Source organism: Mobula hypostoma, chromosome 4 (genome assembly GCF_963921235.1).
Source record: "Mobula hypostoma chromosome 4, sMobHyp1.1, whole genome shotgun sequence".
NCBI classification, from domain to species: Eukaryota; Metazoa; Chordata; class Chondrichthyes; order Myliobatiformes; family Myliobatidae; genus Mobula; species Mobula hypostoma.
Window position 1 is genome coordinate 9,944,991 of NC_086100.1, and position 17,445 is coordinate 9,962,435.

Genomic DNA, 17,445 nt, shown 5'->3' on the forward strand with positions numbered 1-17,445 from the left:
AAGAAAGAGGGAGAAGATCCTTGCAAAACTTAAAGAACAGTTTATATCCTGACTAATCTCCCCCTCATAGCAATGCAACACTGCGGTTAAGCATTGGAATGTGCACTAAATTGCCAGTTGCAGCTCCCTGAATTCACTCCTGTGCTGTCTGTGAGGAGATTGTCCATTCTCTCAATGAATGAATGAATGGCTGTCCGGTCATCACCCACATTCCAGAAACACATGTGCTGTGTATCGCCCCGGGTGGTAGAACCCTGCGGAACTTGAAAGGAATACTACATGTAAAATTAGCAGGGCAAGGGGATCACTTCAAGTGCAGATCTTCACTATCATGAGAAAATATGAAGGAGGAGACAAGACTGAGATTTATTGTGTATGTGACAATTTTGTTTGTAGGATTTGGAGAGGAGCCGTTGAACTGGGATTGCCAACTGCACACTTTGGGGAGCAAATTTCTGTCTGGGTGAGACTGGAGGAATTTAATCCCCCAAAAAGACTTCTGTATGAACCTTCTTCTCCTAACAGAGGAAACTGGCACTGGAATGGAAGTTGCAGCTGATAAATCTTGGCATCAAATTTCCACCTAATCTTCCATGTAATTTTTATGAGGATCAGTAAAACCCATAAACCTAAATCCAATTTTTAAATTAATTCTGCATTTGGTTCCGCCCAGAGCACCAGGAACACCACCAAAATTGGCCATTTTAGAGACAGAGTCATAGAACAGAACAACACAGAAACAGGCCCTTCAGCCCATCTAGTCTGTGCGGAACTATTAATCAGCCCTATCCCATAGACCAGGGGTCTCCAACCTTTTTTGCACTGCGGACCGGTTTCATATTGACAATATTTTTGCGGACCGGCCGACTCGGGGGGGCGGGTAGGGTTGCCAACGGACAAAAGTAGCAGTCATATACGTTGTTTACGAGACTACAATGACCATGAAGCCTTGCGCGGGTACAAGTGCGCATGCGTGATTTGCGCATGCATGTAGGTACCCATTTTTTCTATAGATCGTTTTCGGCGATTCTGTTCGGGGGAGGGCGGGAGGTGGTGTTAATCACGACCGGAATATCGGTGAAAAGTGGCTAATATACTCAATTTCGTTTCTAAAAGGGTTTATCTAACGAATTTAATATTAAACACACAGCGCATATTTTCCTCGCATGAATATAGCGGTAAGTCAATTATCAGGGGAGCTGAACAAAGTGTTGAACAAACTTCCAGTAGAAGTGGTAGAGGCAGGTTCGACATTATCATTTAAAGAAAAATTGGATAGGTATATGGACAGGAAAGGAATGGAGGGTTATGGGCTAAGTGCAGGTCGGTGAGAGTAGCGTTCGGCACCGACTAGATGGGCAGAGATAGCCTGTTTCCGTGCTGTAATTATTATATAATTATTATATTATAAGTCAATAGCATCATAACATTTTAAGTAACGTTTGGATATTAAACACACAGCACATATTTTCCCCTTATGAACATATAAAATCATTGCAACACACCAATATCGCTGAATCAGTGGGAGCCCTGGGCTTGTTTCCCTGCAACAAGACGGCCCCATCGAGGGGTGATGGGAGACAGCGATACTCGAAGGAGGTTCCTTATGTCCGGTCTATTTCGCAATTTGGTTTTCGTTGCATTCATTGCAGAGATATGTTGGAAATGGAAGCAACGTTTTCAGTGCTTTCCCGGCTATCTCAGGATATTTAGCCTTGACTTTGATCCGGAATGCCGGCAGAGATGTTATGTCAAACATACTTCTCAGCCCACCGTCATTTGCAAGCTCGAGGAGTTGATCTTCTTCCCGCGCTGACATGGATGACGCGCGGGTAATGACCTCGCATGCGTATTGGCTCAACAGTGCGCGTGACAGGGAATGAGGAAAGATGCAGCTGACTCATATCGCCAAATCATATCGTTTCCTCGCGGCCCGGTGGTTGGGGACCGCTTCCATAGACCTGCACTGGGATAATATGTAGGGAATGATTCTGAATTATCTTCAGTCATCAATAGATTGCCATTAGGCTGCTTTATCTGTCAATGAAAGGTCTTGGACCTGAAACGCTGTTTGCTTTTCTCTCCGCAGATGCTACTTGACTCCTCAGGATTTCCAGCATTTTCTGACTTTATTTCGGATTTCCAGCAGCTGTTGTGTTTAGTTATTTTTATAGACTGTTTTATCAAATAAGTTGAGCTCACGGATTCCCTGGATGCTCCTGTCAACCCAAAATGACACAGGAGCTGGGCTTACACTCATGTGATGGCATCACGGGTAACGGGGTGGAGATACGTCTCTACCAAAGGAGGTGTAAGGTGCTTCTTTGCTCCGCTAGCCTGCAGGGCACCTTTGGGCAATGTGTAGCCCCTGCTTGGCCTCCCCTCACCTCCGATCAGGGTCACATGAAGCCACGGGAGCAGGTTGGTCGTATGAGCAGCTGGTGCGTATCACAAGTCCTGGCGATGTGACTACTGGCACCAGCCAGGCAATCTCTGAAGGGTATTGATAATGGCTGGGGTCACAGGTCCTGTAAAGACACTGCTCAGAAGAGGGAAATGGCATAACAATTTTGTAGAAAATTTTGCCAAGAACAATCATGGTCAAAAACCATGATTGCCCATGTCACATGACAGAGCATATCATCAGATTGATTTCTGGGATGGCAGGACTTTTGTATGATGAAAGACTGGATCGATTAAGCTTATACTTGCTGGAATTTAGAAGTTTGAGGGGGGATCTTATTGAAACGTATAAAATTCTAAAGGGATTGGACAGGCTAGATGCAGGAAGATTGTTCCCGATGTTGGGGAAGTCCAGAACGAGGGGTCACAGTTTAAGGATAAAGGGGAAGCCTTTTAGGACCGAAATGAGGAAAAACTTCTTCACATGGAGAGTGATGAATCTGTGGAATTCTCTGCCACAGGAAACAGTTGAGGCCAGTTTATTGGCTATAGTTAAGAGGGAGTTAGATATGGCCCTTGTGGCTAAAGGGATCAGGGGGTGTGGAGAGAAGACAGGTACAGGGTTCTGAGTTGGATGATCAGCCATGATCACACTGAATGGCGGTGCAGGCTCAAAGGGCCGAATGGCCTACTTCTGCACCTGTTTTCTATGTTTCTATGATGATGATGATGATATTGATGATGACAATGATATTGATGGTGACGATGATGATGATGACGATGATGGTGGCATCTAACAGAGTAACAGTCTGATGCTGAAGTCTAACAGTGAAGTGTTGCAAGATTGCCTCCTTCAAGGAATTTCATGCCAGGTATACAGGAAGGCACCACAGCTGTAGAGCCAAGATTCAAGAGCAACTATTTCCCTTCAGCCATTTGTTTCTTGAACCCACTGGCACAACTCTAATCACTGCATCATTACAGCAACACTGTGATCACTCTGGCCACTTTGTATTACAATGAGGGTTGAACGGGGTTTCCAGGGAAGGGTAGCACCTCTGGTGAAGGGGCTTGTCATGTCCATTCTGAAGCAATCCCCAGCAGACACTCAGCTCTCATTTGTGACTCCCAAGTAGCTGTTTATATGCGACAGTGGCCACACCCCAGTAAACTGCTTTGACAGGTGGGCTAAAGCAGGTGAGAGTAGCCAGGGTCCTCGTACCCTGGTTGAGAAAGGGACATGCCTGTCCTAACTTGTGAAGTCAGATCCGGTGCTCTGAGTGGATGAGATCTACAATGAGATCCAAAACCCTGGAAGGTGCACCGCAACTGTCTGTGGAGAGCAAAGGGCATGCCAAGGCACAGAAAATGTCCTAGTCATTCATCTTCTACATCCAAGGAAGTTCATACCACTGGACCTGGACTTTTGAGGTCAAGACAGTGGAACTGCTCCAGTGCAACAGATTTTCCCTTCAATAACTTCCCTGCACAAATTTCCAGCCAGCAGCGGACATGATGAGCAACCACCATTACAATGGACTTTTTTGGTTCTAATTGTGTTTCTTATAAAACATATACTTTCCTTGTGAATGTTGCGTATACGGTGCTATATGTCTGTGATACTGCTGCAAACAAGTTTTTCATTGCATCTGTGCATACATGGAAACTTGACTTTGACTTTTGTACCCAATTTATCAAGGGCAGGTCCGTGTTAATGGGGAGGATGAACTTCCCTTCCAGGTGTTAGAAAACATCAAATTGATCCAAAGTCTGGGATGACTTGCAATAATTAAAAACTACAGAAGAGACAAAGAAGACTGCAGATGCTGGAATCTGGATCAACAAACAATCTGCTGGAGGAACTCAATAGGTCAGGAGTGGCATCTGAGGTGAGAAATGGAGTTGGTGTTTTGGTCCAGACGCTTCTTCTGGAGTGAAAGAGGTGAGATGTAGCCATTATAGTGTTGTTGCAGGAAAGCAGTGTCCATCATTAGGGACCTCCACCACCCAGGATATGCTCCCTTCTCGCTGCTGCCACCAGGAAATTGGTACAAGAGCCTCAGGACTCACACCATCAGGTTCGGGAACAGTTATTGCCCCTCAGCCATCAGATTCTTGAGCCAGAGAGATAACTTCACTTGCCTCATTATTGAAATGTTCCCACCAACTGTGGACACACTTTTAAGGACGCTTCCTCTCATGTTCTTGATATTTATTGCTTGTTTGTTTGTTTGTTTATTTATTTATTTTTTCCTTTTGCATTTGCACAGGTTGCTGCCTTTTGCACACTGGTTGTCTGCCCTGTTGGGTGTGGTCTTTTAATGATTCTATTATGGTTATTGTATTTGCTGAGCATACCCATGAGAAAAGGAATCTCAGGGTTGTATGCGGTGACATATAGAGCATGTACTCGATAATAAATTTACTTTGCACTTTGAACTTCAAAATGATGAAGTGAAGGATAGAGCAAGTGCTGCAAGTGAAAGTCAAAGTCAAAGTCAAAGTCTATGGACATTAGCTTATGGACCAATGGATTCATTTTCAATAACTCTACAACTCATTCTCAGTATTCATTCTTATCTGTTTCTTTGTTATCAAGATCTTGTCTTTCTTTTGTATTTGCAGAATTTGGTGTCATTAGCACATTGGTTGTCAGTCTGATTGTGTAGTTTTTCATTGATTCTATTGTGTTCCATTGTATCTACTGTGAATGCCCACAAGAGAATGAATCCCGGGGTTGCATAGAGTGACGTATATGTATTTTAATAATAAATTAACTTTGAAATTGCCATCTGCACAAGTCTGTGTATGAGCAGGTGAAGTGAAAAACTTACTTGCAGCAGCATCACAGGCTCATAATAACAGATTATCAGCATTCACAAGCAAAACAAACTACACATTCTTCAAAGAAATATAACATGGTAACAAGCCTTTCAGGCCCAATAAGTCCATGGCGTCCATTGACACCCTGTAACTAGTTAACCTATTAACTCTACTTTTGGATTTTGGGAGGAAACTGGAGCACCTGGAGAAAACACATGCCAAGAAGGTACAAACTCCTTACAGACAGTTTAGGGATTGAACCCCCTTCACTGGCACTGTAATAGTGTTACGTTAACGGCTACACTAAACTATGTAAACATTTTACAGGAAACTGCACAATTAGAACAAATTAGAGCTATTCTTGAGCCTGGTGGTGTGGGAGTTCAAGCTTCTGTGCCTCCTGCTGGATGGTAACTGGCATGGTCCAGATGGTGGGCCCATCTTAGAACAAAGGTCAATCCAGGTGAAGGGGTGTGTGATGGACAGATGGAGGAGGGGAGACTGAGAATAGTGACGGAGGCTGGGAGATGATGGGTGGATCCAGGTGAGGGGGAGTGATGGGCAGATGGAGGAGGGGAGAGTGGGAATAGTGACAGAGGCTGGGAGGTGATGGGCAGATGGAGGAGGGGAGAGTGGGAATAGTGACAGAGGCTGGAAGGTGACGGGTGGATCCAGGTGAGGAGGGGAGAGTGGGAATAGTGACAGAGGCTAGGAGGTGATGGGTGGATCCAGGTGAAGAGGAGAGAGGCAGATGGAGGAGGGGAGAGTGGGAATAGTGACAGAGGCTGGGAGGTGATGGGTGGATCCAGGTGAGGAGTGACGATAGGCAGATGGAGGAGGGGAGAGTGGGAATAGTGACCGAGGCTGGGAGGTGATGGATGGATCCAGGTGAGGAGAGGTGATGGGCAGATGGAGGAGGGGAGAGTGGGAATAGTGACAGAGGCTGGGAGGTGATGGGTGGATCCAGGTGAGGAAGGTGATGGGCAGATGGAGGAGGGGAGAGTGGGAATAGTGACAGAGGCTGGGAGGTGATGGGTGGATCCAGGTGAGGAGTGATGATAGGCAGATGGAGGAAGGGAGGGTGGGAATAGTGACAGAGGCTGGGAGGTAAGAGGTAGAGGAGACAATGGGCTGAAGGAGTTGGAATCTTTTTTTTCCAGAAACGCACATGAAAACATCATGAAAAATACAATCTTTGGAAAATTAAAACATCTTACCTCCCATAGGTCAAGGCGTGAGAAGGTAAAGTTTGTCTTCACCAGCATGTTGTTTAGTGAATGTGCTATTGCGTACACCGCTTTGTAGACATTGTACGCGATCCTCAGCTGTGACACATCTGTGTACTGGTTATCTACTTCTTCCAAATTTTCCTTGCCAGTGCACAGTTTAGCCAGAGCCCCACTCTCCGAACTACTGTAGTTTTCCGGCTTCTCGAAGAAACATTCAAAGGTGGTTTCCCAGAATTCGGTCACGAAGACATTCCCTGGATACTTGGAAGGATGGACCTGAAGGAGGAATTCCTTCAGTCCTGGTAGCGTGGTCCTGGGGACAGCAAAGCCCACTGTCCCAGCCAGGAATCTAGTCGCTTCCTCAGGAGAGAGGTTAGGCATTGTGATCCATGACTCACTACCAATCCACTGGATCCCCGTCACGTTCTGGCGGACAACTTCCCGGAGCAGAACAGCCATGTCTGCCTGAGCAACGAAGGCAACGACGATTTTCGTCCTGGCTTGCTTGATGGTGTTGATGAGGCTCTGAAGCTTGGCTTTGGAGTCAGTCTTATGCACCGCCACCGAAAACGCGATACAAATGCCGAGGCTCTGCATACTCTTGGTGATCTCGTCCATGGCCAAGGCACCATAGGTGGAGTTGCTCCTTATTGTCCCAATCCAATTCCACCCAAAGTACTTGACAAGCTGGGCTAGACCGTCCACCTGGTGATAGTCGTTTGGAATGGTTCGGAAAAAGGTTGGGAACTCGTACATGTTGTTGAGGTAGTCATATGCCGAGGAATAACTAAACTGGAGGTGTAAGCAAAAGTGAAATGAGAAGTTTGAAGATTGGATCTGAACCCTGGCACCCACCCTGCTCACGGAATCTTTCTCCCACTTCCATCTGGGAGGAGGCTAAGTAGCATCCAAACCAGGACCACCAGACTGAAGAACAGTTCCTTTCCCCAAGCAGGAAGGCTGACCAACACCTCCACCCACTAACCCACCCCTCTACACCCCCAACCACCACTACTTTGTCATTTCCTGTCAGTCACCTTATGTACAGACACTCCTGTGCCTAGAGTCAGTTTATGGGTGTAGAACCAATGTAGGTAAGCTATTTTATGTATTTATTGTGTTCTCTGTCTTATTTTATCCGTGTAGTCCCCAACCTGGTGCTGTTTATATCGAATTCTCCTTCCAGTACAAAAATAATAAATTTTCCTTTTTCCTTCCCTCTTCTTCTATTCTCCATTCTGGCTGCTTATTTCTTCTCTCCTACCTATCACCTCCCCAGGATCCCCTCATCTTTCCCTTTCTCTTATGGCCCACTCTCCTCTCCTATCTGATTGCTTCCTCTCCAGCCCGTTACCTTTCCTACCCATGTGACTTCACCTATCACCTTCCAGCCACCTTCCTTCCCTCCCCGCCCCCATCTTTTCATTATGGTGTCTTCCTTCTTCCTCTCCAGTCCTGAAGAAGGGTCTCGGCCCGAAACGAGGACTGTTCATTCATTTCTATTGATGCTGCCTGTCCTGCTGATATCGTTCAGCATTTTCTGTGTGTTGCCTTTATCTTATTGTGTTTTTCTCTGTTGCATTGGATTCAAAGTAAGAGTTATTTCGTTCTCCTTTACACCCGAGTATTGGAAATGACATTCTATTGTTGAACCTTGAGACACAAGAGACTGCAGATGTTGAAATCTGAAGCAACAAGCAATCTGCTGAAGGAATTGCTGACGTTTCGGGTTGCAAGCTGGAGCAGGGGTTTGTTCTAAGACGTTGCTGGTTCCTTTCCTTCATCCACACAGGCACCACGCGACTCGCTAAGATCCTCCAGCAGACTGTGTGTTGCTCTGGCTTTCACAATCTGCAATCTTTTGCGCCTCCAAGAAGAACCTGCTAACCGAAAGGTGTAAATAAGGAACGGGAGACAACTCGCTGAGGCAGGCAAAGGAGAGGTCGACACAAGGAGTCAGGCAATGTAGACCAGGGATGGAGTAACCACCCGGACATTCAGCAGGGAGGTCACAGACTGACAGCAGTGAACTGAGCACAGTACAATACAGGAACAGGCCCTTCGGCCCACTCTATCTGTATGACCCTGGGATGCCAATCTAAACGAATGCCATTTGCCTGCACGTAGTCTCTACCTCTCCTTTCTCTGCCTGCTCGTGTGCCTGCTTAAATGCCCTGTGATCGCCAGTGTCATATCTACTTCCACCACTTCCCTAGGCAAAATCAGAATCAGGTTTAATGTTACTGGTGTAGGTCCTGAAATTTGTTGTTTTGCAGCAGCAGGACAGCGCAATACAAAAATAATTACTATTAGTTATAATAATAATAATGATGATAATAACAGCCGTGAGAAGCACAGACGAACATCTGGAGTAACTTCTGAAATGCCCGCTTCGCTGCCGCTGCTACTGTGCGATTGAGAATCTCTGGAGACGAAGGCCCCAAATCCTCGGCTTTGCATATTGCCTGTTGCCAGGGCCGGGGTCGAAGCGCTCGGTAGAGATGGTGCTCTGTGTCGAAGAGGTGGGTTGGAGGCTCGGAGTTTTTTGGATGAACGGAGTTGAACTGTGGTCGGATGCTTCCAGGATGCTGCATCGGCAAATTGGCGGCTTTGGAGGTTTACAGTCTGCGTGAGATGATGGGAGTTTCGAGAGACTTTGAGACTTTTACTGTGCCATGATCTGTTCTTATCAAATTACGGTATTGCTTTGCACTGTTGTAACTATATGTTATAATTATGTGGTTTTTGTTAGTTTTTAAGTCGGTTTGTCAAGCGTTTTCGTGATATCATTCTGGAAAAACATATTATCATTTCTTAATGCATGCATTACTAAATGACAATAAATGGGGACTGCGTGTCCTCATAATCATAATAAAATAATAATAAATACAAGCCTGATCCAGTTTTAGAGTCAGAATACACAAATTATATTATGACCAATCAGTTATTGCAGATGAAAATCCATAATAACCGCCCAGATATATTAATACAGGTTAAACAAGCAAGAACAACATACTTAATAGATACAGCCATTCCAAACACACAGAACTTACAGAAATCAAGAAGTGAAAAACGCCACAAATATGCTGAATTAAAAGAGGAAAGTGAAAGACTTTGGAATATGAACAGGGTATACATTGCCTCGATAGTAATATCTGCAACTGGTGTCATCCCAAAGGCACGACACAATAGCATGAAACAATTAGGGCTACACAGCAATATCTATGTAAATCTTCAGAAAGCCACAATACTAAACACCACTAGAATAGTCTGAAATTCCTAGCAATTGACAATTGAGTGTGCTCGGCTATGCCTGTACCTCAGGTTTTATCAGCTTGAGCTGAGAAAAAAATAATAAATAAATGAATAGACAAGTAAACAAACAGAAAATAGACAAAGAAACATACATGCAAACTGTGTACATATCTCTGTATATGAATTAAGTAATAGGGCAGAAAAAGAACAAACAGTATGGTGAGGTATTGTTCTGGGGTTCGTTTTCCGTTTGGTAATTTGTTGACACATTCAGGGCATTCAGCATTCTTGTCGTAAAAAGAAAATATGCCTGGTAAATCTCCATTAAGCCTCCACCCCGCCCAGTTAAAATGCACACCCAGCCATATTTGACAATTTCACCTCTCAGGAAAGACTCCAACGACCTACCCTATCTATGCCCCTCTCTAACTAAAAATCTCCCCCCAGTATCTAACGTGTGGAGGCTCGCCATGGAAGCCTTTTGATATTCAAGATTGTTTAATGTAATTTCCATTACATACGTGTAAAGGAGAACGAAACAATACAACAAATAGACTTTAGTACGTAGCTTATATACTGTACATAGATTGATTGTACGTCCATTAAGTGGTAGTAGGCACAGATGTGTCTATACATGCGGTGATTCTGACAGAGAATTGTAAAACAGTTGTGGTGCGGGGTGTTGATGTGTAAATCAACATTACTGGTTGGGAAAATGCTTTTGAGCCTGGTGGTCCTGGTGTGGATGTGACACAGCCTCCTCCCTGATGGACATGGGACAGTCCATGAGCCGGTTGGATGGGTGGAATTTTTTTGAGGAAATTACAAGCAGGGTAGACAAAGGAGATGCAGTGGATGTGGTGTACTTGGATTTTCAGAAGGCCTTTGACAAGGTGCCATACAGGAGGCTGCTTAGCAAGATAACAGCCCATGGAATTTCAGGGAAGTTACTAGCATAGTGGAACATTGGCTGATGGGCAGGAAACAGAGAGTGGGAATAAAGGGATCCTAATCTAGCTGGCTGTGGAATTCCACAGGAGTCAGTGTTGGGACCACTGATATTTACAATGTATGTCAATGATTTGGACTATGGGATTAATGGATTTGTGACTAAATTTACCAATGATACAAAGATAGGTGGAGGAGCAGGTAGAGTTGAGGAAACAGAGAGCCTGCAGAGAGACTTAGATAGTTTAGAGGAATGGGCAAACAAGTGGAAATGAAATACAATGTTGGAAAGTGTATGGTCATGCACTTTGGAGGAAGAAATAAATGGGCAGACTATTATTTAGGTGGAGAGAGAACTCAAAATGCAGAGATGCAAAGGGACTTGGGAGTCCTTGTACAGAATACCTTAAAGGTTAACCTCCAGGTTGAGTTGGTGGTGAAGAAGGCGAATGCAATGTTGGCATTCATTTCTAGAGGTATAGAATATAAGAGCAGGGATGTGATGTTGAGGTTCAGTTTTAGGCTCCTTATTTTAGAAAGGATATACTGACATTGGTGAGGGTTCAGAGAAGATTCACGAGAATGATCCCAGGAATGAAAGGGTTACCGTATGAGGAACATCTGGCAGCTCTTGGGCTGTATTCCCTGGAGTTCAGCAGAATGAGGGGGGATCTCATAGAAACATTCTGAATATTAGATATGGCAAAGTTATTTCTCATGGTAGGGGAGAAAATTAGTTTAGTCAGAGGGTGGTAAATCTGTGGAATTTGTTGCCACGAGTGACTGTGGAGGTCAAGTCATTGGGTGCATTTAAAGCAGAGATAGATAGGTTCTTGATTAGTCAGGGCATCGAAGGGTATGGGGAGAAGGCAGTTGTTCAGACCAAATAACAGAATCGGGAAGAAATATAATCTAAGTGACTTTGATTGTGGAATGATTATTGGTGCCAGATGGGGTAGTTTGAGTATCTCAGAAACTGCTAATTCCCTGGGATTTTCACGCACAGTCTCTAGAATTTACAGTAACTGGTGCAAAAGCACACACACACACAAATCCAGTGAGTGGCAGTTCTGTGGGCAAAAACACCTTGAGAGAGGTCAAGTCAGTGGAGAAGACAGGATAAATGGGGTTGAGAGGGAAATGGAGCAGATTCGATGCGCTGATAGACCTAATCCTATCCTATGTTTTATGGACATAGACTGGTTCAAGCTGACAGGAAGGTGACAGACACTCAGGTAACCAGGCATTACCACTGTGGTATTCAGAAGTGCATCCCTGAATGCACAACACACCAAATCTTGAAGAGGAAGGGTTACAGCAGACCAACTCAGCAGACATACACTCAGTGGCCACTTTATTGGGTACATGACTGAAAGTATATGGACTTTATGTAGGCAGCAAGGATCAGTTTAGTTTGGCATTTAATTGCTATTTTAATAATTTTGGCACAACATTGTGTACCAAGTACCTGTCTGTGTTCGCTTATGATATATTCTATGAATTGAAACAGCCAGAATAGATGTGAATATTTCCAGAATGCAAAAAGAGGTAATTGAGTTTCCTACCATCGTAATGTTGAAGGGGGTAATGACTCTCGCTACCGCCACGGACTGCATGGACTCCGCGTCCGTAACTATGGTTGGGATGTTGGTGGTAGTCTTGCACTTCACGTCGGCAAGGGTCTCCTCCTGTCCGCTAATAAGCAGCGTGGTCACTTTGGTTGACATCGCCGGGTCCCCGCAGCCGTCGTGGATCTGATATCCCAGGGTAATGTTGGGCAGAAGGGTCTGATTCCTGTTTATTTCCTCGATGGTGTAAATCATGGTCTGGGCGAACTGGAACTGCGAGAAATCAAAACTGCGAGACAGACAGACAACGCCAGAAGTTATGCACTGCAAACGGAAGTGATGTTTGATTGAAAGACGCACGGTAGCACAGCGGTCAGCGCCTGGCTTTACAGCACCAGCGACTGGGATTCAATTCCCACCGCTGTCTGTACGTTCTCCCCGTGACCATGTGGGTTTCCTCCGGGTGCTTTGGTTTCCTCCCACAGTCCAAAGACGTATGGGTTAATTGGTCATTTGGATGTAATTGGGCGGCATGGGCTCGAAGGGACGGAAACACCTGTTACCGTGCTGTATGTCTAAATTTAAAAAAAAAGTAAAACAATAAACATATGAGATTATACAGACAGGGAAATCCCTTGAACAGGACACACTAAAATGCCTGTACATTCCCCTCTATAGGTGCTGCCTGATTTGCCGAGTTCCTCCAGTAGTTTGTCTGTGTTGTTTCAGCGGAAAGTCAATGAGTAATTCAATTAAGAATCGAGTATGGAGAGGCCACTTGCACAGGAAAAAATACTGCTGGGGGTTGCAAACTCAGCCAGCTCCATCATGGGCATTATCCTTTCCAGCATCGAAGACATCTTCAAAAGGTAATGCCTCAAAAAGGGGGCATCCATCATTAAGTACCCTCATCTCCAAGGACATGCTTTCTTCTTATTACCGTCATCAAGTAGGAGGTACAGGAGCCTGAAGACACACACTCGACATTTTAGAAATAGCTTTTACTCCTCCGCCATCAGATTTCTGAACAGACAATGAAGCAACTCATGAAGATGTCGTCACTATTTTTCCTCCCTTCTGCTCTACTTATCTTATATGTATATGTTTGTAAGTTACAGTATTTAAGAATTACACTGTAATACTATCGTAAAATAACTTATTTCATGACATATGTCAGTGATATTAGAGCTGATTGGAATTCTAATTCTGAAACTAATACTTGCCCCAAACTTAGTATCACCTTCAGGGACAAAGTGTTGATAAACTATGAGGTTCCTTACTCAATAGAGGGATATGATTTTCTAAACTGCACAATTTGGAGAAAGCAATTAAAGTAAGCTGCGTTTAGAGTTTTTCTATACACCAATTTTCATACATTTTCATCACATTCAGCGGTGGTATCAAATTTCCCCCAGGGAATAAGTACATAACAAAGCAAGACAGATTCCCCTACAAGCACTGTGTCTGGCGTAAAGGGGGCACGATAGCAGAGTTCCTGTTCTATTGGTCTGAGGTCAGCATAACAGTGAACATTAATAGGTGTTTTTTTAACTTTCAGATGAAAATTCTGATGAAAGAGCAACACACTAAGAGCTGGAAAAATGTAGCGGCTCTGGCAGCATCTGCGAAGGGAACTTGACAGTTGCCGTAACGACCGGAATAGTCGACTGCCCATTTCCTTCCATAGATGCTGCCTAACCGGCGAGCTCCTGCAGCTTTCTGCTGTTGCTTCAGATTTCCAGCATCTGCGGAATCATTTGCGTATCATTTCTGATGGACTGTCTGCGACCTGAAATGTTAACTGTTTCTCTCTCTGCAGATGCTGCCTGCCTCGCTGAAAGTTTCCTGCACTTTTTTAAAAATTTCAGATTTACAACATCTGTGTTTTTTTTAAATTTTAAGTTTCCAGGAACCAAATGAAAGCCCCCAGTATTGGAACGGCTACTTTACAATTTGGTTGTCAATGATTTAGATAATGGAATTAATGGCTTTGTGCGAAAGTTTGTGGATGATACAAAGATAGGTGGGGGGGGGTAGGTAGTGCTGAGAGATCAATGTGATTGTAGCAGGATTTGGACAAATTGGAAGAATGGGCAAAAAAGTTGCAGATTGAATACAGTTGGGAAATGTATGATAATGCATTTTGGTAAGAGGAACAATTGAGTGGGCTATTATCGAAATGCGGAGAAAGTTCAAACATCATATGTGCAGAGGGACTAAGGAGTCCTCGTGCAAGACTCCCAGAGGGTTAATTTATAGGTTGAGTCTGTGGTAAAGAAGGCAAATGCAATGTTGTCATTTATTTCAAGGGGAATATAATATAATAGCAAGGAGATAATGCTGAATCTTTATAAGACACTAGTCAGGCCACAATTGGAGTATTGTCAAGAGTTTTGGGTCCCATATCTCAGAAAGGATATTTTGTCATTGGAGAGATTCCAGAGGTGGCTCATAAGGATGATTCTGGGAATGAAGGGGTTAATATGAGGAGTGTTTGGCAGCTTTGGGCTTGTAGTCACTGGAATTTAAAGAATGCAGGGGATCTTATTGAAGCCTACTGAATGTTGAAAGAACTAAAACACGAGGAAATCTGTAGATACTGACTAGAAAGGGTGGATATGGAAAGGATATGGTGGGGGTATTCAGATCTAGAAGGCACAGGCACAAAATTGAGGGATGTGCTTTTAGAACAGTAAGGAGGAATTTTTTTAGCCAGAGTGTAGTGAATCTGTGGAATGCTCTGCCGCAGACTGTGGTGGAGGCCAAGTCTGCGCGTATATTTAAGGCAGAAGTTGATCCTTTCCTGACTGGTCAGGGCATCAAAGGATATGGCGAGAAGGCAGATGCATGGGATTGAGTGGGATCTGGGATCTACTATGATGGAATGGCAGAACTGAATGGGCTAATTCTGCTCCTATGTCTTATGGTTTTATGCTCTTGCAGTGGAGTAAAGAGAGGCACGAGGCAGGAGTTATCAAAATTGATTGGAAAAGAACACTGGCAGGATGATAGCAGAGCAGCAATGTTAGAAATTTCTGGAAGCAATTCAGAAGACACAGTATACATACATCCCAGAGACAAAGATGTTTTCTAAAGGCAAGATGAGACAACCAAAAAAAGAGAAGTCAAAGCCAACATAAATGTCAAAGAGAGGAGATATAATAGAGCACAAATTAGTGGGAAGTTAAAGGATTGGGAAGCTTTTAAAAATCAACAGCAGACAACTAAAAAAGTTATGAAGAAGGTAAAGGTGAAACTAACTAATAATATTTAAGAGGATACCAGAAGTTTCTTCAGATACATAAAGTGTAAAAAAGAGAGAAGAATAGATATCAGACCATTGGAAAATGATGCTGGAGAGGTAGTAATGAGGGACAAGGAAATGGCAGATGAACTGAGTAAGTAGTTTGCATCAGGCTGCACTGTGGAAGACACTAGCAGTATGATGGAAGTTCCAGGTGTCGGGGGCATGAAGTATGTGAAATTATCATAACTAACAAGAAGGTTCCTGATAAACTGAAAGGTCTGAAGGTCGATAAGTCACCTGGACCAGATGGTGTACATTGCAGGGTTCTGAAAGAGGTGGCTGAAGAGATTGTGGAGGCATTGATAATGATCTTTCAAGAATCACTATATTCTGGAATGGTTCCAGAAGACTGGAAAATTACAAATGTCATTCTACTCTTCAAGAAGGGAGAGAGGCAGAAAAAAGGAAATTATAGGCCAGTTGGTTTGAACTAAGTGTTTGGGAAGATGTTGGAGTCAATTGTTAAGGATGAAGTTTTGGGATACTTGAAGGCACATGATAAAACAGGCTATTGTCAGCATGGTTTCCTTGAAAATCTTGTCTGACAAGTTAGTTAGAATTCCTTGAAGGGAGAACAAGCAGGATAGATGAAGGAGAATCAGTTGGTATTGTGTACTTGGATTTTTAGAAGGCATTTGATAAGGTGCAACACCTGAGGCTGCTTAAGCTACGAGCCCATGGAAAGATACAGGAAAGATTCTAGCATGGATAAAGCAGTGGCTGATTGGCAGGAGGCAAAGAGTGGGAATATAGGGAGCCTTTTCTGACTGGCTGCTGGAGACTAGTGGCGTTTCACAGTGGTCTTTTTTGGCACTGATTCTGTTTATGCTGTACATTAATGATTTACATGATGGAATTGATTGTTTTGTTGCAAAGCTTGCTGAAGGAATGAAGACAAGTGAATGGGCAGGTCGTTTTTGAGGAAGCAGAGAGACGACAGAAGGACATGGACAGATTAAGGGAAAGGGCAAAGAAGTTGTAGATGGAATAGAGTGTTGGGAAGTGTATGGTCATGCATTTTGGTAGAAGAAATTAAGGGGGGTGGGCTATTTTCTAAATGAAGAGAAAATACAAAAACTGGAGGCACAATGGCACTTGGGAGTCCTTGTGCAGGATTCCCTAAAGGTTAATTTGCAGGCTGAGTCAGTGGTGAGGAATGGGAACAAAGGGAGCCTGCTGGTGACTGGTGGAGATTTATAGAGGTCTTTGTTGGGACCGATTCTTTTTGCTTTATGTCAATAATTTGGATACTGGCTTTGTTGCAAAGTTTGTAGATGATATGAACATGGGCATGCAGGATTCCTAAAGTTTAATTTGCAGGTTGAGTGTGTGGTGAGGAAGGGAAATATAATGTTAGGATTTCTTTCAAGAGAACTAGCATATAAAAGCAAGGGTGTAATGTTGAGACTTTATAAAGCACTGGTGAGGCCTCACTTGAGTATTGTGAGTGGTTTTGGGCCCCTTATCTTCGACAGGATGTGCTGAAACTGGAGAGGGTTCAAAGGACGTTCACATAAATGATTTCAGGATTGAATGCCTTGTTATGAGAAGAGTGTTTGATGACTCTGGGCCTGTAATTACTAGAACTCATAAGAATGAGGATGAAACCTACCAAATGGTGAAAGGGTTTGATAGTGGATGTGGAGAGGATATTTCTTATGGTGGGAGAGTCTAAGAATAGAGAACACAGCCTCAGAATAGAGCAGTGTCCTTTTAGAACAGGGATGAGGAGGAATTTCTTTAGCCAGAGAGTGGTGAGTCTGTGGAATTCATTGCCACAGGCAGCTTTCGAGGGCGAATCATTGGGTATATGTGAGGCAGAGGTTGATGGACTCTTGATTGGTTAGGGCATGAAGGGAGTTGGTGGAGGGGAGCGCAGGTGATTGGCTGAGAGGAAAAATGGATGAATTGC

General features: G+C 43.9%; 1 protein-coding gene across 1 annotated transcript in view; it reads right to left on the minus strand.

Annotated features, from left to right (window-relative positions):
* Positions 1-17,445, minus strand: part of LOC134345056 (extracellular calcium-sensing receptor-like) — a 39,593-nt gene that overhangs the window by 13,999 nt on the left and 8,149 nt on the right. The window contains exons 3-4 of the mRNA XM_063045189.1: positions 12,224-12,515; positions 6,444-7,247 (exon numbers count right to left, since the gene is read on the minus strand). Coding sequence (XP_062901259.1) covers positions 6,444-7,247; positions 12,224-12,515 — 1,096 coding nt within the window. The remainder of the gene's footprint in view (positions 1-6,443; positions 7,248-12,223; positions 12,516-17,445) is intronic.